The 23,835-nt window shown below is 32.7% G+C and overlaps 1 protein-coding gene across 3 annotated transcripts in view; it reads right to left on the bottom strand.

The window, feature by feature from the left end:
• The window catches only part of GPHN (gephyrin), a 611,925-nt gene that overhangs the window by 264,031 nt on the left and 324,059 nt on the right, over nucleotides 1-23,835 (bottom strand). For all 3 annotated transcript variants that reach the window (XM_042943539.1, XM_042943540.1, XM_042943541.1), the window contains exon 5: nucleotides 19,198-19,292. In XM_042943539.1, coding sequence (XP_042799473.1) covers nucleotides 19,198-19,292 — 95 coding nt within the window. The remainder of the gene's footprint in view (nucleotides 1-19,197; nucleotides 19,293-23,835) is intronic.

Raw genomic sequence — 23,835 nt, 5'->3', positions numbered from 1 at the left:
CTTACCCACGTAGTGCAAAATTTAAAAAATTTTAAAGTATTTCACAGAGTTGTGCAACCATCATCAGAATCAACTTTAAAACATTTTTATCAACTTACCCCCCAAACTCCCATACCCATTAGCAGTCCACATTTTCTCCCAATCTCCAGCCCTAAACAACCCATAATCTACTTCCTGTCTCTGTATATTTGCATATCCTGAACGTTTCACGTAAATGGAATCACACAACATGTGGCCGTTTGTGACTGGCTTCTTTTACTCAGCATGTTTTCAGGGTTCATCCATGTTGGAGCATATATCAGTCACTCATTTACTTAAAAAATACTTTTGCACAGATGTTTATCTAAATATATTGTTCTATTCAGTTTAGCATGTTTTTGAAATTTATAGAAGTGGAATAATACTGTATATATTCTAATATAACTTGGTTTTCTCATTCAACATTGTGTTTGTGATGTTCTTTCATGCTGACATACACAGATAGCTTTAGTTCATTTTCACTGATGTACAGTATTCTATTATAATTATACCACAATTTATTTATCTATTCTTCTGCTTATGGGCATCTTTTACTTCTATTTGTTGGTATTATGAAAAAAAGCAGCTATTAGAAAACGTTCCTTTACATTTTTCTTCGTACCTATGCGCGAGGCTTTCTTTAAAGGCATGTTCTTCAACTTGCAGGTCAATGCCAATTAATAGGGTAGTAAACTAACTTAAATAGTTATAAGTAGTATGCCAAAAAAAAAAAAATAGAACAGAAAATATCAGAATGACTTCCTTGTAGTTAGGATTATTGTTTCCTAAACGTTTTGTAACTTCTATATACATATATGTGCATGTATATGTATACATATATGTATATATGTATATATATCTACATAGAGACACACACACACATATGTATGTGGGTACTGGATTACAATGTGAAGTATATTTCTTACTGTGGCTCATGGTCAAAAAGTGTAAGCTACCTTTCTAGGGTATATTGGTAGATGTGGTTTATGAATCATAGGAATAAGCAGATGTACATCATTACTATATGAAAACAAATCATTTTCCATAATGTCTGTACCAATTTACACTTCCAACACTAGTACTGCTGCCTATTCTGACGAGCCTTGATGTTGACAGTTTTTTTAAAATGTTGTTTGAATGAATAGATGATAAATGAAAAAGCAACTACAGTAAAATGTTAATAGCAGAATTCAGGTAGAATCTATAAGGGTATTCACTGTAAAAGTCCTTCAATGTGATATAAAAAAAGGTTAGGGTAAAGTTGCCTCAACTTGTAAAGGTTTTTTTCAAAACAATACCATACTGGACTAGCCTTTCATTCTAGCCACCATTCAATTGATCTTTGTCCTATAAACAGTTTGGGTAATACCACTTCCCCTAAGAAGTATCCAATTGAGTTACTAGAAAGTAATTACATGTCTTATCTTGATCGGTTTGGACAAGGATATCCTGATTTTCCCTAAATTTTCTGTTCACCAGCTTTATCCTTGTTTCTCCACTTTTACAAATGTGCTAGAATGCTGTATAAGCACCTTACTGTTCATTTATATACTGGCCTTTTAGTTTTGCTCTGTTATTTATGTCTCTTCATCCGTTTGTGCAGGGTGTCCAAGACTTGTAAATTTCTAGAGGGCAGGTATGGACCTTTTGTATAGCATCTAATACAATGTTATCATTTATGCAATTAATAAATCCACTTTATGTAACAAGTTCAGAAAATTGAGCTAAAGTTATAATCTCCACATCACGAAATAAAATAAACCTTGCAAATGGCTGTATTAAAAAATACATTTTGGATTTATAGGATAGCAGTTGATGTATAGTTATGATAGTCATGACAGGACTCTTTGTCTTATTGCTAACTTTAAAGAGAAGACTAACAGCATCTATTAACTATATGTGCTTGATCAGGTTAAGGAACTTTCCTTCTTATCCTAGCTTGCTGAGAGCTGTTAATCATAGATGGGTGTTGAATTTTACTGAATGCTTTTTATGAATCAAATAAGAAGACTATATGTTTTTTCCTCATTAATTTGTTAACGTGGTGTTTCATGTTAATCAGTTATCTAATGTTGAACCATCTTTTTATCTTAGAAATAAATCAATCTTGGTCTTGATGTATTGTTTTTTACATATTGCTGGATTTGGTGTTTAATATTTTATTTTTGAAGTGCTTTTCATCTATGTTCACCATGATATTACCCATATTTTTCATTTTTTTTGACTATTCTTTTCTGGTTTTGGTTAAGATTATTGTAGTCTTACAACATGAATTAGGAAATGTTTACATTTCTATTATTCCAAAGAAAAGTTTATGTAAGATTGGAATTACCTATTCCTTGAAAGTTGTATAGAATATGGCTCTAAAATGAGCCAAACTGTTTTTTAAATAAGGATTTTTTTTGAACAACTTTAGATTTACTGAAAAGTTGAGAAGATAAAATATAGAGTTCACATATACCCTGTTCCCAGTTTCCCCTATCTTTTAACATCTTACATTAGTATGGTACATTTTGTTAGACTTAATGAACCAATATTGGTATATTACAATTAAAGTCCATACATTATTCATATTTCCTCTTGTCCTTTTTATGTTCTAGGATCCCATCCAGATTACCCTATTACAACATTTAGTTTTCAAGTCTTGTGATGTTCCTCTTGGCTGTGACAGCTTTCCAGATTTTCCTTGGCTTTAATGACCTTGACAGTTTTGAGAAGTATTGTTTAGGTATTTTGTAGGGTGCCCCATTACTCAAGTTTTCTGATATTTTTCTCATAAGACTAGAGTTGTGGGATTTGGGGAGGAAGAGCATGAAGTAAAGCGCTATTTTCATCACATCATATCAAAGACACAAAATCATACCATGATACATGAATGTTACTGACTTTGATCACCTGAGGTATCTGTCAGATTTCTCCACAGTACTTTTTTCCTTTCCTTTCCATACTGTACTCTTAGGAAGGAAGTCATTTTGTACAGTCCACATGCACCCTCTTTGAGGGTAAAACATATACATGAATAACTTGGAAATCTACATGAAAGACTTCTCTCTTTTTCCTCAGTGTTAATTTATTCAATTATTCATTTAGATCAGTGTGGACTCATGGATATTTACACCTTGGGTTATAATAAAGTACAACTACATTTTGTTGCTTAAACTGTTTCACGAAACTTTGGCCACTGGGAGCTTTGTCAGTTGGCTCCTATATGCCTTTGACATACATCCAAAAGTGTGGGGTTTTTTTGTTTGCTTTTTTGAGCATTTCTTTACTTTTGAGCACTAAAAGGTGCTCTAGGCTTATCTTGTATATTTCTTGCCCAGTCCTGGAACCAGCCATTTGTCTGAGAAGAAATTCCTTTTATTGGTAAACAGTATTAGAAATCAAGATCTGAGCATTAGGTATGCTTGTTTTTAGCATACCTGAGCATTAGGTAAGCTGAGGTATTGTTTCTTTTGGACCCTTTCTGCTGAGAGAGCAAAGGAATATGTATGTATGCTAACCATGTACGTACACATATCTACAAATATTTCTATATACATGCCATTTGTATACCATTTATATTAAATAAACATAAATCCACACTGATGTCTCCAACTCTGAACACATGGATCATTCTAGCCTCCTCCCATTGTAAATATGTGATTTTCTACTGTATCAATGAGAAATGCAGTTCCCACCATTCACCATCCATTTACTTAATTGTTGAAACATATATAGTGAACATATATAGTAATATCAGCAAACATATATAGTAACATCAGAATTGTTAACTCAAGTGTGCAAGGGATAGAACTATCAACTAGAATAAAATGCTTATGTGCAATTCCTTTACCTTTAGCCTTACAAACACCACTTATATCCAAAGGTACAGTAGTATCCCTGCCCCCTCCCTTCCGCAATTTCACTTTCTATAGCTTCAGTTACCCATGATCAACAGCAGTCTGGAAGCGGATGGTCCTCTTTCTAACATATCATTGGAAGGTCAATAGAACACTATGTCACACTGCCTATGTAATTCACCTTACGTCATCACATTACATACGCATGTATCATCTCACATCACCACAAGAAGCGTGAATAGAGTACAATAAGATACTTTGAGAGGAAGACCACATTTACATAACTTTTACTACAGTATGTTACTATTGTTCTATTTTATTATTAGTTATTGTTGTTAACCTCTTACTGTGCCTAATTAATAAAGTAAATTTTATCATAGTTAAGTATGTATAGGAAAAAACATAGTATACATATAGGGTCTAGCACTATCTGTGATTTCAGGCACCTATTGGGGATCATGGAATGTATCCCTGTGGATAAAGGGGGACTACTATATTTAGGTCAGCATCTTTTCCCTCCAGCCCCTTCAGTGAGATTGTTTCCTATATTAAAAAAAAAAAAAGTTTCTTTATTTTTGACAGAGAGAGAGAGAGAGAGAGAGAGAGAGAGAGAGATAGAAAGAGAGAGAGAATGAGTAGGGGAGGGGCAGAGAGAGAGGGAGACCCAGAATTTGAAGCAGGTTCCAGGCTCTGAGCTGTCAGCATGGAGCCTGACGCGGGGCCCAAACTCATGGACTGCGAGATCATGACCCGAGCGGAAGTTGGACGCTCAACCGACTGAGCCACCCAGGCGTCCCTGTTTCCTATATTTTTAATATATTTAGTTTCTCTTCTCAGAGTCTGCATTATTTTCTGGGATATGCCAACTGCCTAAATGCTGTTTTTAAAAAAATTCTGCATATATTAAGCATTCTTTGTAACGTAAAGTTCTGTGAGTTTTGACAAATGCATAACATATGTTTCCATGTTTCACCCTATAGTATCATACAGAATAGTGTTATTGCCCTCAAAATTGGCTGTGATTCATCTATTCATCTATGTTCCTCTTTCCACAAATCCCTGGCAGTCACTGATCACTTCACTGTCTATACTGTTTTACTTTTTCCAAAATGTCACAAAAGCGGAATCCTATGGTATGTATCATTTTCAAATTGGCTTTTTTTTTTTTAACTTAGCATATGCATTTAAGATTCCTCCACGTCTTTTTTGTGGTTTGATAGCTCATTTTGTTTTATCATTGAATAATATTCCATTGTATGGATGCAACACAGTTTGCTTATACATTTACCTACTTAAGTACATCTTGGTTGATTACAGTTTTTAGCAATTATCTTATCAATGTTCACATGCAGGTTTTTCATGGGCATAAAGTTTTCAAATCATTTGGGTAAATAACTACGAGTTCTTTATTTTGGATGCAAGTTCTTTTTTAGATATTGTGATAGAAGAACTAGATGAAAAACCAATAACGATACAGAAAAACTCAAAGGCACCATCAATTATCAGGATCTAATTGACATAGAATAGTCCACCTGACCAAACAATCTATATTCTTCTCCAGTGCTTATGGAACATTTACCATGAGAGATCATATCCAAAACCATAAAAATAAACCTCAACAAGTTTAAAATAATTGAAATCATACAATGTGTTTTCTGATAACAGAATGAAATTAGAAATCAATAACAGAAAGATAATAGGAAAATTCCCATACACTTTGAACCTAAACCAAGTTTATAAATTTCTAGGTAACCAATGGAGCAAAGAAGTCTTAAAGGAATGAAAAAAAAATACTGCAGTGATTAAAAATGAAGAGACAACATATCAGAATTTGTGGGATTCACCTAAAACAGTGTTTCTAATACATTAAAAAGGAGGTAAGTCTCAAATCAATATAAGCTCCCACCTTAAGGACTGTATACAGCAAAATAAACCCAAAATAAGATAAACAATGAAATCATAAAGAGCAGAGACCAATGAAATTTGAATATGGAAAAATAATAGAAAAAACCAATGAAACAAAAATCCCAATCTTTAAAATAATCAATAAAACTGAAATATCTTAAGCAAGACTGAGAAAGAAAAAGAAGACAAATTACCAATATACAAATGAAATAAAAATATTAGTACAGACAATGAAGACAAACACATAACAATAAGGAGATACTAGGAAAGTACTACATACATAAAACTTAGATGAAATGGGAGAATTCCATGAAAAGTACAAAATGCCACATTCAATCAAAAATAAAATAATTTGAGTAGCTTTATAACTTTTAGGGAAATTGAATCTACAGTGAAAACACTCTAGAAAAATAAATCTCCAGGCCATATGGTTTCACTGGTAAATTTTACAAACAAAGTATTCAAAGAGAAATTAATATAAATTCTACATAAACAAACTCTTCCAGAGAAAAGAAGGAGGAACGCTTTATTTACTACTTTTTATGAAGCTAATATACTTTGATAAGTAAATACAGATAGAGTAAAAAAACCTGTAGAATAGTATCTTTTATGAATATATATGTAAAAATTCTTACCAAAATATTAGCAAACATATTTCAGTAATATATAAAAAGAATGGAAAAAAATGATATGACATAACCTAATGGAGATTATTCTAAGAATGCAAGACTGGTTCTATATGTAAAGAGGTCAATCAATATAATCTACCATACAGACAGAAAAAATAGATCACATAATTTATTAATTTATGTACAAAAGCGTATCAATATTCATTCATGGTAACAACTCTTCAGAAAAATTTGGAATAGAGACAAACTTTCTCAGACTTTAAAGCTTTTATAAAAAAGCCTACAAATCACATTATACTAATTGATGAAGGACTGAAAGCTTTTCCTGTAAGATCAGGAAAAAGTCAAGGATGCCCATTCTCATCATGGCTACTGAACACAGTGGTGGAAATTCTAGTCAGTACAACTGGCAAGAGAAAAGAAAGAATCAAGGCAGGCAGATCAGAAAGGAAGCAATAAAACTGCTCCCTCCTATTTACAGATGACATGATGAAAGACTCTTAAAACAAAACAAAACAAAAAATACCCTCTTAGATCGCACTAGTATTTAATCAAGGCTGCAGTACATAAGATCAGTATACAAATTATATTTCTACAAAGAACAAACTGGTGGTTGCCAGAGGGTAGCAGAGCAGGGGGATGAATGAAATGGGTGAAGGGGATTGGGAGGTACAAGTTTCAAGCTATTGCAATGAATAAGTCCCAGAGATGAAAGGTACAGTATAGGTATACATAATTGTTGTATGGTAACAGATGGTAGCTACACTTGTGATGAGCATAGAATAATGTATAAAGTTGTCGAATCATTATATTGTATACTTGAAAGTGATGTAATATTGCATGTCAACTATACTTAAATTAAAAAAATTAAAAAAAAATACTGTTTACAGATTTCTTGTGTCCAGTACTTCACGTTAGAAGCTTGAAAATTGTCACTCCATCCTACTAACAAGAAAAGCCTGAACAGACTGAAAAATCAACTCTTTTTGAATCTGTAAGAGAGGGGAGACGCAGGGCAAACTGCTGTCTCCATGACTGGAGAGGCCAACAAGCAAATACAGGAAGTTCTGGCTTACCACAGCAGAGAATTGCAAGGGAAACAGCTGCAAGAAATAGTGCTGAGGTGGGAAAACCTGAGTTGTTATTAATGAATTGCTGGATGCTCAGTATGGACAAGTGGAAGTTAAAAATTCTAGGAGGACCTAGTCATAGGGGACCCTCCAAAATATTGTGAGATTTACCTCCAGGAGCATAACCAGGTTCCTCTAGTAGATACTGAAGAAAAATCCTTGTGCTTCCAGCAAGGGGAGAAGAAAGGAACCATTCTGAAACACTGTTAGCACTCTGTTCTTCTTAACAAGGCGTGCCTTCAGAGGTAACTAGTTAACCAGAGCATAATCTGCTGGGATATTATCAGAGACTAATTGACCTGGAAGACACAATATACCCCACTCCTGCTCCCTCTAGCCATGCTGTCCCACCTAAGGTTGGGGGGTGGTGGTGAGAAAAAAACTACAAACACTTGTGAGGTACAAAGTCCAGAGGCAATGGTTCACTAAAGTACAGAGACCTGATGTAGGGATACAGAACACTTTCCCTCATCCCAAATTTCATCACCATATTACTAAAGGCCTATTTAAAACAGTTCCTTTTATGTGAAAAATGGGGCAACCTCTTGTATTGTTGGTGGGAATGCAAATTGGTGCAGCCACTCTGGGAAACAATATGGAGGTTCCTCAAAAAGTTAAAAATAGAACTACATTATGATCCAGGAATCACTACTACGTTATTTATGCAAAGAATACAAAAATACTAATTTAAAAGGATACATACCCCTGCAATGTTTATACCATCGTTATCTACAAATTAGCCAAATTATAGACACAGCCCAAATGTCCAATGATTGATGAAAGGATAAAAAAGATGTGTTTACACACACACACACACACACACACACACACACACACACACACAAATATTACTCAGCCATTAAAAAGAATGCCATCTTGACCTTTGCAATGATATGGATGGAACTAGAGTATCATGCTAAGTGAAATGTCAGAGAAAAATACCATATGATTTCACTCATATGAGGAACGTAAGAAACAAAACAAATGAGTCTGAGGGAGAAAAAGAGAAAGGCAAACCAAGAAACAGATTCTTAACTATAGAGAGCAAAATGATGGTTACCAGAGAGGAGGTGGGTAGGGGAATGGGTTAAATGGGTGATGGGAATTAAGGAAGGCACTTGTGATGAGCTCCAGGTATTGTATTTAAGTGTTGAATCACTAAATTGTACAATTGAAACAAGTATTTCACTGTATATTAACTGGAATTTAAATAAAACCTTAAAAAATAATCTAAAGAAACCAAACAAGTTCCTTTTACCTAGTACACAATGGCTGGCTACCAAGAAAAAAATTACAAGGCATACTAACTAAAAGGTAAAAACACAATTTTTAAGTGAAAGAGCAAACATCAGAACCAGGTATGGCAAGGATGTTGGAATTATCAGACCAGGAATTTAAAATAAGATTAATATGTGAAGGGCTATAATGGATAAAGTAGATAGCATGCAAGAACAGATGGGCAATGTAAGCAGAAAGATAGAATCCAAAGAAAGAATGAAAAAGAAATGCTAGGCATAAAAAAAAAAAATGAACAGTAATGATGAATGCCTTTGATGGGCTCATAGCTGAGAAAACAATTTCTGAACTAGAGGATATATTAATAGAACTTTTGAAACTGCAAAGTAAAAAGAACACAGACTGAAAACAAAACAAAATATCCAAGAACTGTGGGACAACTAAAGAAGGTATAACACGTGTGTAATGGGAATACTAGAAGAAGAAAAGAAGAAATACTTAAAACATGCTTGAGAATTTCCCCCAAATTAATGTCAGACACCAAAATAGTCAGAGAACTCCAAATAGGATAAATGCAAAAACAAAAAACAAAAAAAACCCTCAAACTATACCTACACATATAATTTCAAACTATAGAAAATCAAAGAGAAAGAATCCTAAAAGTCAGAGGAAAAACAAAACCTTTATGTAAAGAGAAACAAAGATAAGAATTAACCTGACTTTTGCTCAGAAACCATGCAAGCAAGATGAAAGTGGAGAGAAATATTTAAAGTGTTGAGAGAAAAGAACAACCAACTTAGAATTCTGTACACTGTGAAGTTATCCTTTTAGCAGTGCAGGAGAAATAAAGGCTTCTCAAATAAAAATTGAAGGTATTTGTTGACAGTAGATCTGCCTTGCAAGAAATGTTAAAAGAAGTTGTTTAGAGAAAAGGTAAATGATATATGTCCCTACACAGAGCATAAAAGAAGGAATAATCAAAGTAAAATAAAAACTTATTTTTCTTAATTGATCTAACATATAATAGTTTGTTCAAAATGATAAGATCAACAGTATATTCATTATATATGCTTATGTATATATTTTATGTGTATATGTATCCTTATGTATATAAGTGAAATGAATGACAGCAGTTATACAAAGGATGGGAGGAAGGAAGGAATTAGGATAATTTTGTTATTACAAGGTGTAATTATAAGGTATTCCATTTGAAAGTGGACTTGGTTAGTTTTAAGTGTATATTGTAAACTCTAGGGCAACCACTAAAAAAAGTAAAACAAGAAGTATAATTGATATGCTAAGAAAGGAGAAAAAACAGAATCATATATAAGGCTCAATTAAAACAAACAAATGGCAGAAAAAGTGAAAGATAAAAATAGGAACAAAGAATGGCAACAAATAGAAAACAGTATTGAATATGGGAGACATTAATCCAACTATATTAATAATCACTTTGAATGTCGATGGTCTAAATGCAAAAATAAAAGACAGAGATTGTCAGAGTGGATTAAAAACACAACCCCACTATATGTTGTTTACAAGAGACCCCCTTTAAACATATAAATATAGATTAAAAGTAAATGGATATATATAGAAAAACCTATCATGCTAACATTTATAATAATAATAATAATAATAATAATAATAATAATAATAATAATAAAGCAGGAGTAACTATATTAGTTTGAGACAGAGCAGACTTCAAAGCCAGGACAGTTGCCAGTGCTAAAGAAGGACATTTATAATGATAAAGGGGTCAGTTCTCCAAAAAAACATGTTTTTAACAAGCGGTCACCTAACAACAGAGCATCAAACTATGTGAGGCAAAGACTAAAAACTACAAAGAGAAGAAATTAAGCCCACTATCATAGTTGCAGACTTCAACACCCCCATTTCAGAAATGGACACATACAACAGGCAGAAAATCAGTAAAGACATACCTAAACTCAACAACTCCATCAAACACTGGGTATAATCGACATCTATAGACTACTTCATCCAACAATGACAGAATACACATTCTTCTCAAGCTCATGTGAGACATTCACCAAGGTAGACCACTTTCTGGGCCATGAAACACACCTTAACAAATTTAAAAAGGATAGAAATTCTACAGTGTCTACTCTCAGACCACAGTGGAATTAAACAGCACACTTTGAAATAATGCTTGAGCCAAAAAAAGAAAAGAAAAGAAAAGAAAAGAAAAGAAAAGAAAAGAAAAGAAAAGAAAAGAAATAACACTTCAAGGGAGAAATATCCAAGAGAAATTTTGAAATATTTTGAACTAAACAAAAATGAAAGGGAGTAAGGGAATTGGCAAAATAGCTGAAGAGAATTAAGAAATACAAATTTCTAGTTATAAAATAAGACACAAAGATGAAAAGTAAAAAAAAAAAAATAGGGAGAGAGAGAGAAATTTCAAACTTTGAAATGCAGAGAAAGCAGGGTTTAGAAGGAAATTTATAGCCTTGAACACTAAAAATAAAGATCTTAAATCAATCACCTGAATTTACACCTTAAGAAAAATAGAAAAATAGAAAAATAGAGGCGCCTGGGGCGCCTGGGGGGCGCCTGGGTGGCTCAGTGGATAAAGCGTCTGACTTTGGCTCAGGTCATAACCTTATGGCTTGTGGGTTCGAGACCCATGTCGGGGTCCATGTTGACAGCTCAGAGCCTGGAGCCTGCTTCAGATTCTGTTTCCCTCTCTCTGAACCTCCCCCACTCACACTCTGTCTCACTCTTTCTCAAAAATAAATGAACATTTAAAAAAAATTAAGAAAAAGAAAATAGAATAAAAGCAAAATAATTCAGAGTAAGCAGAAGAGAAATAACAAAAATTAGAGCAGAAATCAGTGAAACTGAAAACTGGCAATCAACAGAGAAAATCTCCAAAACCAAAACCAGTTCTTTGAAATGATAAATAAAACCAATAAGCCTCTAGCCATGCTAAGTTAAAAAAAAAAAAAAAAAAGAGAGAGAATACACAAATTATTAATATTAGAAATAAAAGAGGGTATCACTATAGTTTCTATGCACATTAAAAAGATAATAATACTTACAACAACTCCACACTCATAAATTTGATAACCTGGATGAAATGAATCATTATATTAAAGATGCAATCTGCTAAAATTCACATAAGAAGAAACAGACAATCTAGATAGGCCTATTCTATTAAAGAAATTGAATCACTAATTAATAATCTTCTAGGGGTGCCTGGGTGGCTCAGTTGGTTGAGCGTCCGACTTCAGCTCAGATCATGATCTCACAGTTTGTGAGTTCAAGCCCTGTGTTGGGCTCTGTGCTGACAGCTCGGAGCCTGGAGCCTTCTTTGGATTCTGTGTCTCCCTCTCTCTCTGCCCCTAACCCACTCGTGTTCTGTCTCTGTCTCTCTCAAAAATAAATGAACATTAAAAAAAAAAATCTTCTAAACAGGAGGCACCAGGTTTGGATATATTCAATAGTGCATTCTACCAAACCTTTAAGAAAGAAATTACCCCAATTCTCTACAATCTTTTAAAGAAGATAGAGACAGAGGGAATACTTCCAAACTCATTCTATGAGGCTAGCTAGTATTAGCCTAACACCAGCCAAGCAAAGACATTAGAAGAAAAAACCTATACACAATATCTGCAAAAATCCTCAACAAAATATTAGCAAATTGAATCCAACAATGTTAAAAAAAAAATATACACCATGACCAAGTAGGATTAATCCCAAGTATGCAAGGCAGGTTCACCATTTCAAAATCAATTAATATAATCCATCAATCACATCAACAGGCAAAAAAGAGAAAAGTCACATGAGCATATCAATAGATGCAGAACAAACATTTGACAAAATCCTACACCCACTGTGATAAAAACCCAGTAAGCTGGAATAGAGGGGCATGAGGGAAACATCCTCAATTTGATAAAAAATATCCACAAAAACATACATCCAATACATTTCTCAATGGTGAAAATTCAAAGCTTGCTTAGTAAGATCAAGTATGATATCCTCTCTCACCACTCCTTTTCAACACTATACTGGACATTTTTAGCTACTGCAATAGGACAAGAAAAGGAAATAAAGGTATTCAAATTGGGAAGGAAGAAACAAAACTACCTTTCTTTATATATGACATGGTCATCTAAGTAAAACATCCGGAAGAGTCAAGAAAAAAACTTCTGGAACTAAGAAGTATTATGGCAAGGTTACAGAATACAAAGTTAAAATACAAAAGTCAATCATTTTCCTATATATCAGCAATAAACAACTGAAACTGAAATGAAAAATATATCAGTTACATTAGCAGCCCCCCAAATGAAAAACTTATATACATCTAACAAAAGCTATCAGACTGAATGAAATCAATGAAGAATTAAATAAAGTTCCTATTCCATGTTTATACATAAGAAAAGTAAATATCATCAGGATGTCAGTTCTTCGCAGTTTGATCTATAGATTCAATGGCAATCTAAATAAAAATCCCAGCAAGTTGTTTTATGGATATTTACAGACTGATTCTACATTCTCTATGGAGAGACAAAGGATCCCAAATAGTCAATACAATATTGAAGCAGAATAAAGTTAGGAGACTTATACATATGGACTGTGATTCCCTTCTATAAAGTTATAGCTAGTGTGGTACTGGTGAAGGAACAGCAAATAGATGAATGGAACAGAATAGAGAACCCAGAAATGTAGAAACACATAAATATAGTAAATTGATCTTTCATAAAGGAGCAAAAGCAATACAGTGGAGCAAAGATAGTCTTTTCAATAAATAGACTGGACATGTACATGGAACAACTGGACATGTACATGTGAAAAAAATGAATCCACACATAGACTTTACATCTTTCTCAAAAATTAACTCAAAATGGATCATAGAACAAAATGGAAAATACAAAACTAGAGAACTACAGGATAACACAGGAGAAAACATAGATGAGTTGGGTATGATTCCTTTTTAGATACAATGCTAGGGGTACAATCCATAAAGGAAATAATTGGTAAACTGGACTTCATTAAAATTAAAAATTCTGCACTATGAAAAACAATGTCTAGAAAAGACAAGTCAGAGAATGAAAAAATATTTGCAAAGGACACATCTGATAAAGAAATATTAATCAAAATGTACAAAGAAACCTTTAAACTCAACAATAATAAAACAAACAACCCCAAAAATGGGCCAAAGACCTTAACGGACAACTCATTACAGAAGATATACAGATGGTAAATATTCATACGAAAAAATGTTCAACATCATATATCATCAGAGAAATGCAAATTAAAGCAATAATTAGATAATACTACACATGTATTAGAATGGCCAAAACTTGGGGAACCTGGCTGGCTCAGTTAGTGGAGCATGCCACTCTTGATCTCGGGGTTGTGGGTTTGAGTCCCACATTGTGTGCAGAGATTACCTAAAAAAAATCTTAAAAAAGAAAAAAAAGAAAAAAAAGAATGGCTGAAATTCTGAACTCTGACAACACCAAATACTGTTGAGGACACAGAACAACAGGAAATTGCATTCATTGCTGGTGGGAATGAAAAATGATGTAACCACTTTGGAAGACATCACAGTTTCTCAGACAATCCAGCAATTCTGCTCTTTGATATTTACCCAAAGTAGTTGAAAATTTATTCACTATAAATTTATTCACCAAAATTTCACACAAAAATCTGCACATGGATGTTTACAGCAGCTTTGTTCATAACTGCCAAAACTTGGAAGCAACCAGATGACCTTCAGTAAGTGAATGGATAAATAAATGGTACATCCAGACAATGGAATATCACTCAGTGTTAAAAAGAAATGAGCTATTAAGTCATGAAAAGACACAAAGGAAGCTTAAATGCTATTATTTAGCAAAAGAAGCTAATCTAGAGAGGCTACATACTATATGATTCCAGCTAGATGACATACTGGAAAAGTCAAAACAATGGAGATAGGAAAAAGGTCAGTGGTTGCCAGGTACTGAAAAGGAAAGAGGGATGAATAGGCAGAGCACAAAGGATTTTTAGGACAGTGAAATTCTCTTTATGATACCATAAAGATGAATATATGTCAGTATACATTTGCCAAACACACAGGATGTACACTACCAAAAGGAAACCATAATGTAAATGTAACAAATCACTCATACACTGTTGGTGGGGATATAAAATGGTACAGTTATTGTGGATAATAATTTGGCAGTTTATCATAAAAGTAAACACATAACTGCTATATGACCCAGCAACTGTATTCTGGGTATTTATCCCAGAAAAACAGAAAATTCTGTTAATAAGACCTGTAAACAAAATTCAGAGTAACTTTGTTCATAAAAGCCAAACCTGGAAATGACCCAGATGTCCTTCAATAGAAAAATGGTAGAACAAACTATGATACATCAATTCCAGGGAATAATACTCAGCAATAAAAACCAGTGGACTGTTGATTCATGTAACAATTGTTTGAGTCTCTAGGGAATTATGCTGAACAGAAAAAAACAATCAAAATGTTACATACTACATGATTCTACTTAGTTAAATTCTCAAGATGGCAAAATAGAGAAATGGAGGAAAGATTAGTGGTTGTCAAAGATTTGGACAGAAAGGCTGGGTAGGAGATAGGTAGGTATGGCAAAAGAAAGACAATGGGAGAATCCTTGTGGTGATGGAATTGTTCTTTATCTTCACTGCATCAATGTTAATATGCTGATTTTAATTTTGTGCTAGTTTTACAAATTGTTCCCATTGGGGAAAACCTGATAAAGGTGCATGGCATTTCTAAGCAGTATTTCTTACAGTTGCATGCCAATCTACAATTATCTTAAATAATTCCACCAAACATTTAAGGAAAAAAAGACACCATTCCTCCTCAAACTCTTCCAAAAAACAGAAGAAAAGGGACTTCCTAACTAATTCTATGAGGCCAGCATTGCCTTAATATCAAAGCCCAACAAAGAACAACAAGATAAGATGGTAAATAGTGTCAGTGTCCCTTATGAACATTGATGTAAAGATCTTCAACAAATACTAGCAAAACAAATTCAGCAGTATATTAAAAGGGTTATACACCATGACCAAGTGGAATTTATCCCTAGAATGCAAGGATGGTTCAGCATATGAAAAGCAATGAAGGTAATATACCACAGTTGTAGGATAAAGGAGAAAAACACATTTAAATGTTTGGTAGAATTCTCCAGTGAAGACATCTGATACAGCCATTTTATATGTAGATAGGTTCTTGATTACTGATTCAATCTAACTTGTTACAGATCTATTTGGATTTTCTATTTTTTTCTGATTCAATCTGCATAGCGTTTGTGTTTATAGGAATTTGTCCATTTCATCTAGGTTATCCAATTTACTGGCATACAATGGTTAATAGTACTTTCTTATAGTACTTATTTCTATAGAATTGGTAGTAATGTCCCCATTTTTGTTTCTGAGTTTAGTAATTTGAGTCTTGTCTCTTTTTTTTTCTTAGCCAATATAAGCTAAAAATTTTCAATTTTGTCCATCTTTTCAAAGAGTCAATATTTGGTTTAGTTGATTTCTATATTGTCATTACATTTTCTATTTTATTTATCTCTGTCTTAATCTTTATTATTTTCTTCCTTCTGCTAGCTTTGGGTTTAATTTGTTCTTTTTCTAGTTAAGTTGTAATGTTATGTAGTTGTTTTTGAGATCTTCCTTTTTTTTTAAAAATGTAAGCTTTTACAGCTATAGCTTTCCCTGTTAGTTAGCATTGCTTTCTCTGAATCACTTAAGTTTTGGTAGGAAACATAGAGCCAGAAGACAGTGGAATAATGTTTTTTTTATAGTGCTGAAAGAAAATAACTGTTGATCCAGAATTCTACATCTAGTGAAAATATCCTTCAAGAATGAAGGTAGAACGAAGATATTTCTAGATGAAATAACTACTATGAAGAAAAGCTACTGAAGGCGTTGTCATGCTCTCAACCAATAAAACACCATAGCAGTGGTCAACACTTAAATAAGACTTATTATGAATCAGTTGTTGTTCTAAGCACTTTATATGGATTCAATCCAAAAAGGTTGTTACTATTAACATGTTCATATACACATGAGAAAATGAAAACAAAAAAGATGTTAAGTAGCTAGTAAGTAGTAGAGTCAGAACTGAACCCAAGCAGTCTGGCTTCAGAGATGATGCTCTTAACTATTACTTGATACTATCTTGTAACTAAGTTGTTATAAGTTACAAGTTGTATAACTTGAGTTTATTTAGTTAATCAAATAGATAAAAACCATTTTAAGCAGATTTAGAAATTTAAAAAATTATTTTTATTTAATGCTGTTTTCTAGAGATAAAAAAATAGGAAGGCAAGGCAACAACTTGTATTACTTTACCTTGAAAAAAATTATATAGAATGAGCATGAAACACTGATTTATCAACAATAATCATAATAATAAACATTCTTTGAGTACTCACTATGTGTCAGAAGTTGTTTTGGGGTCTGAGGATGTAAAAATGAATGTGATAAAGCTCCTGTTCTTAAGGATTTTATACAAATTAGGTAATACAGTCAAATAAGTATATAATTACAATATAGCATGTGCTATAACAGAAGCATGTACAAAGCCCAAAGTACATACAAGGTAACAATGATATAAGAAAGGAAACATCAATATAATCATGGCTGTTTTAAGACAGTAATATTTTTAAAAGGCCTTGAAAAAAGGCCTTGCTCACAAAAAATGAACAGTTAGGAAAATATTCCACAATTTTTTATGCATGATACACACAGACTACTATCTCTGTTTTAAACTTGTAAATAAACTCTCCATTAAATAAGCAATGAACAGAAAGAAAAGCAAGTAGAATCTGTTACCATCCTGTGTAGTTATTTTAATTTTCAAAGCCTTCAGCAAAAAGACGATAGGCTTATTCCAAAGTACTTAGAATCACCTCCTGCTGATTAAATTTCTACTCACTCAATAGTCCAGTGCTCAGGAATTATGTGGATTCAGAAGGTAGAAGAGGAATTAATCCAGAAAAATCTTTCAATAAGACGGAAAGTGATATTTCTATACTGGATAAAAAAAGCTATATTGAACTTAAAGAGTTACCTTAACAGTTGCAAAGAACAAGTTCTCCAAGTAAACTCTGGGATCCTTAAGGTGAGGATTATGCCTTATTTTTCTTTCTATCCTTAGTATCCCTAATGGTTAATACAGGGCTTGGCAAATAGAGCATTATTATTTCTGCTCAATTAGATTTTTATTATAAAAGAATCAACAAGAGATGAAGTTTAATTTTTTCTTGACCATATTCCTTGTATGCCAACAAAATGTTCTTTTATGTCCAAAGGCCACTGCTTAATTCCACAGAGAAAAGGGATCAAATGTGACCCTTGACCTCAGAAATGTAGATATGGTTAAAAAAAGAACAGCTTAAAAGAATCAATGCAAATTCCTTAAAGATCAGCATGGACTTTTAAATTTACAATTTCTACATGCTACTATAATTCTTTTTTGCTCTTACTGAAATTAAATGTTATAGTACATGTGACAGCAAAGAGAATATAGTAACTAATGACCCATTCACATTTCCCTGTAGCTGTGCTTCAAGTAACTGCCATTAATGGGATATAAACCCTGTCTAAGTAACAGAAAGGACATTATGATTCATATTCCATGTGTTACAGTTATATAGATATATTTAGTTTTGTATTCATATTGTACACAGGATGAATAAATGGCTATACATGATGATTATGAATCCCTAAATTATAATGTTGTCGTGTATTTTTAGATTGCTCAGAGATCAACTGTCTATTAATCAATGGTCATTAAGTCAACAGGTTCTCACTAAGTTGATACTTCTGTCTTTAACTTAAATGATGTATGCTGTCCTCATTAAAGAAGATTTTAATCTAAGTTACTAAAACAATAACAAATAACTAAAACATCAGAGAGAAAGGATGTCAACATCTATGTCAACAAAGGCACAGTTTTAAATATACTAACTTAAAACACTAATAATATTAATTTAGCTTTTTATGACCACACATAAATATGCCTATTTAAAAATTTCTAACATATGAGAATAACTTACTGAAAAAAAAATTCTGTTTACTGTTATTAAATTAGCATTTAATGACAATTAATGAATATTAATTGATGATTACAAATAATCACATACAAAAATAATTTTACATCTTGATAAACTGCACTCTTCTCTGGGTCAGGATTGACAACTTTTAGCATAATCTAATATTTTCTAAAAGTTTAAAGATAATATGTGAAAAAAAAAAACTTGAAGGAAACTGGTTAAGATTTATCTAGACAGGATACTAAGACTCTTAACTCTGGGGGGAAAAAGGGAGCAAATTTAAGTGTTATTGGCTAAAGTTTCTTATATTAATTAGACTATTGTAGTGATTAGTGGTATGGAATTAATTTTCTTTGCAACATGTTGGTGACTTTCTTACCTAGAGAGCATGCCCAGAGGTGTAACATTAAGTGATCCCATCAGCATTGCCAGGGCCATCCCTGGCGCTTCCCGTTCTATTACTTCTTTTGTGGCCTGTAATTAAAGATTAAATAGCAAACTGAGTGAAATAAGCCAAAAGGAAGGAATGCAGAGTAGTAAAGTTAACTTAAAAATAATTATAAATCATGCTTTCTATAAACCATACTTTGTAGTTTCCCAAACATTGTATTTATTGAGACTCAGTTCTTTGGGACCTCTGAATAAAAGCTGACAACCAGGACATCCAGGGAACTTTTATATATTAGCAGACCTTTCTTATTTCTTATAATTCAGAGGTATTTGATGCAAGTCTCATCTAAAAACCTAAATTTTAAAATGAAATCTCAGATTGTTATAATAGCTCAATGATTTTCACAGTGCAAGAAATCTGGGTATTTTTCTTTGTCTATTACACATGAAATAATTAATCCCTAAAACCTGAGATCATTTTGTTTCTGTCCTAGCTCTATGATTTTATGATACAATTAAAAGGAACTCAGGAAGTACCAAGTTAACTTTCTCATGTTTTGGGTAGAAGAAAAACTAAATTTACCATCTTTCATATTTTCAATATAAATTATCTTAGTATTTTTAAAAACAATTAATGGAGTGATAGGTTTTAACTATACAATAGATGTTTTAAGATAGGGCATTTTTAAGACTGTGTAGTTAAACCTGAAGTGAATTAGACAGGAAAATTTCACTTTCTAAAGGTCAGAGTAGATACATATTTATCATATTGTGATGGTAAAGATATGTTTAACGCTCAAAGTTGGGAGTGAAATAAATGACTAAATGTATTCTTAATCCTGTTTCTACATATGAAGTAATTTATAGTAATTGGGAGCAATACAGGAATAAAGTTTGCAAAATAAACTATTCCAGTACAGAAGAAGAAAGGCAAATGAAATAAAAGATAAATTATGGAGGAATATAGAGAAAGATTATTTTTTAAATATTTTATTAGAAGTAGAGGGACAGTACTAAATCAGATTGTAGCTCTGGCAAAATTTAGGTCGAGGACTTGGCAAAATAATTGAACTGTATCAGGTATGTGTTAGATGCTGGTTGATGTTATAAATAAACTTCTAAGTTGCACAAAGTTATTTAATCCCTTATAATTATATAGAATAAAGCATTACCAGAATTGATGTGATCTACTAGTCCACTGAATCCCAGCATAATGTGATATCTAACAATGGCAGAAATTTTAAAGGAAAATTAACACTACCATAATGTCTTTCAATAAAACCTGCCTTAAAAATAGAGGGCCAGCAGGCAGGAGAAAAGGAAATTCTTAAATTCCTAAGTTTGGGAGTTAATTACTTTTATTTAAATATATAGCTAAAATAATGCCAAGCTAGCATTATCCAGAATCTATCCTTGGTTTTCCAAACTCAGCTTTCTAGTATGATTCTGAGGTCTCCTGATAAGAAACACTATTTCCATGTGATAAACTGCTTTATTGATGTTTGTAACCTTTACTTAGAGACTGTAAATCTTAGAGTCTTAAAAATCAAGTATGTCATATTACTGAGAACAATCTTAAAAGAATTCTTTGGACAGGGCTAACATTTACTTCATCATCTGCTTGAAAAAGTCACATAAACAGTGTTCAACATTTAATGAATTTGGGATCCATATAAAGATGATGTACTCCAAAGTATAGTAGCATACGTTATTTAAGGACAAAGGAAGAAAATATTAAAATAGCTGAGAAGTCTTTCACTTAAACAGATACCTCAAAAACATTTATCCATCCACGCAACAAATATTTATTAAGCATCTAATATGCCCTAGGTAGTATTCTAGAATTGATGTTACAGTAGTGAATAAAACAAACTTCTAAGAGTGTGTAAATTCACCATCACCTACCACATGAAAAACCTGATTGACAAATTGTAAATGAGAACTATCTACAAGAGATGTAATTCACTAATTTTTATAGATTCTCTAAAATAAACCACTGGATTTGGCTGGACCACAGTGGTCTACCTACAATGCCTCTTCTCACTTTTCTAAGAATTGTTTTACTATATGCAACTGGATCCAATGAAATGGCTCAGTGAAACTCGTATTTATATTAGGAAGTATTTAAGGCCATCGTATACCACTTTGCACTGTGATCCTCTTTAGGAGGAGCTATATGAGAAACTTTCTCTCAAGTGTCATACTTAGGAATGGGTACTCCCCTGGGCTACCATTTTTTGTTTGTTTGTTTGTTTTTAATTATGATGCTTATGAATCAGTTACCCTTGAGAAGAGTCAAATCTGTGTATCCTTTTTAGTAGGGAACACAACCTAATTTCATCTTATTTTTCCTTTCTTTATTTTCCCACATTTATTCTATTAAAAGGTCTATTTTTGTTTCATGTATTTGGGCAAACCATCCTAAATATCTTTTCAGAGTATTAATAAATATATGGATGATGAATGGATGGATGAATAAACGTATTCTTTACACAGAGGTCTTCATCTTTTTCTAAATGTAATTTAGGGAGGACAATTAATGGTGAAATCGTCTAGATAATCTGGGCCTCCAGACACAAATTTTGCTTGTTTTAGAACATAAAAGAAAAATAGATACTTTGGTGATGCCACTAAAAGGCACTGGTGTCTACAGTGGTGAGTGCAGAAGTGTCACACTCTTTCTAGGACTAAACACAAAACAGCATTTTTGATTGGATATATACATTTTTTATCATTCTCTTGTTGAACAAAAATGAAACCAATGAAAAGAATGATAACAATATCAATTTCTGAATACTTTGAAGGATGCGTATATATATACACACACATATATATGCATACATACACACAAGATATTTCTAAATAACACACAGAACAGTCCTTTTTTTACATCTATATCAAATATTATCTTTTCCATAAAACATTAGAGCCCTTCTATTTCCTTTTGTATTTTCTCTTCCTCTAAAGCTGTTTAGTATAGCAGAAAGATCACCATCTGTGAAGTCAGACAATGCCACAACAGTTACAGTTCATGAGAGTAAGAGCTGGATGTACTGCAGCAACTAGGACAGTGCTCAACATATAGTATGTGTACTCAATAAATATTTGTTGAATAAAAGAATGAATAAATGAACCAATATAGGTTTGAAACCCAGCTTTATCACATAGTTGCTCTGTGAATTAGAACAAAATATTTAACCTCTTGGAGCTTCAGTGTACTTATGAATAAAATGGAGATAATAATGAAACATACCTACATCTTAGGAGAACTAAATGATACAAGTCAATAACCTAGCATAGAATAGGCATTCAATACATGGTAATTCTCTTTGTGCCTCTTCTTTCTAATCCACCTTACTTCCTTGCAGTTTTGATTGATTATACCAGTTAGAAAATAGGAAACACACAAAAATCCAGAAATGAAACCTAGAAACAGTGGTTGAGAAGCAAAGATGAGGGGAAAGAGAATGGAGAGCAAGAACCTAAATGTAAGAACACTGGCAAGTGGGAGGCAGGGAGCAGAATACTGAAACACTGGATCTAAAAGGAACAAGCAGCCAAATGAAGTGGGAGTTGGAAGGTGGACAAGAGGGCAAGAGCTGGGTAAAAACATCTATAAACCATAAATGAAAAGGTACAAGAAGGTGGTAAAGAGCAATGGAATAAAACTTAATTTAGAGGAAATGGGAAAATTCTGTCTAAATTAGTAGATCATAGAAACAGAAGAATGGTTTTAATAAGTGTAGCTTTATCTGTGCCTGTTAATGAGTAAGTAACAAGCATTCATTATCAATAGGCTATTCATAATGAATGGCAAAAAAGAATGCCATTAAAAGTTTGAAATTTTTTAATTAAATTGTTTCTAACTTTCTTATACATTATCTTTGTTTCCTTGAGCAATAGGAGAAGTTTATATTCCTACTTCACATATAACCTTTTCTGAACTAGTGGAGTCCAAAATAATGAGGTTTAATTGGATTTAGCCACTCTCTTTAAATAAAACATTTCATATTTAACTTCTTAATACTTTCTAAACTATGAAAGTTGCTAAATGCTTTCTAAACTATGAAACCACCTAGGGAAAACCACTTATTGTGATCTTTTTATCAAAGACACTTTTAAGACACATTAAAGTCAGAAAGTGCTTCATAGACTGTTCAAGTTGCAAAAAAAGGGTGTTATAAACAATAATTTTATAGCCCCGAGAACTTGCCAATGAAATTCAGATCCATTTTAATTTCACAGGAAAAACAATATCAAAAAATGTTATTGCTAACGGGCCATGTGGTTTAAATATGTACAGGACACATATTAGCTAAATGTAAATGTGCAGAAATTCCTTATACTCATGGTGACTGTGAAAAACCACTTAATATAGTGCTTTTCTTTATTTTTCTAGACATATTTTTATCAACAGAGCATAACCTATGTATTAATATCTATATGACTGTAATTTGACTATATAGATTTAACAAAATTTCCTAAGAATTACTGCAGTGCCCTCTGCTGATTAAATAGTCTTAAATAACAAAGAGTATCTTTAAAACTCTTTTTTTTTTTTTTAACGTTTATTTATTTATTTTGAGAGAGAGACAGCGCGAAGCCCTATGTGCAGCTTGGACCCATG

Source organism: Panthera leo, chromosome B3 (assembly GCF_018350215.1).
Source record: "Panthera leo isolate Ple1 chromosome B3, P.leo_Ple1_pat1.1, whole genome shotgun sequence".
NCBI classification, from domain to species: Eukaryota; Metazoa; Chordata; class Mammalia; order Carnivora; family Felidae; genus Panthera; species Panthera leo.
The sequence above is the reverse complement of the archived record's forward strand: the minus strand, read 5'-3'. Positions and strand labels throughout refer to the sequence as shown.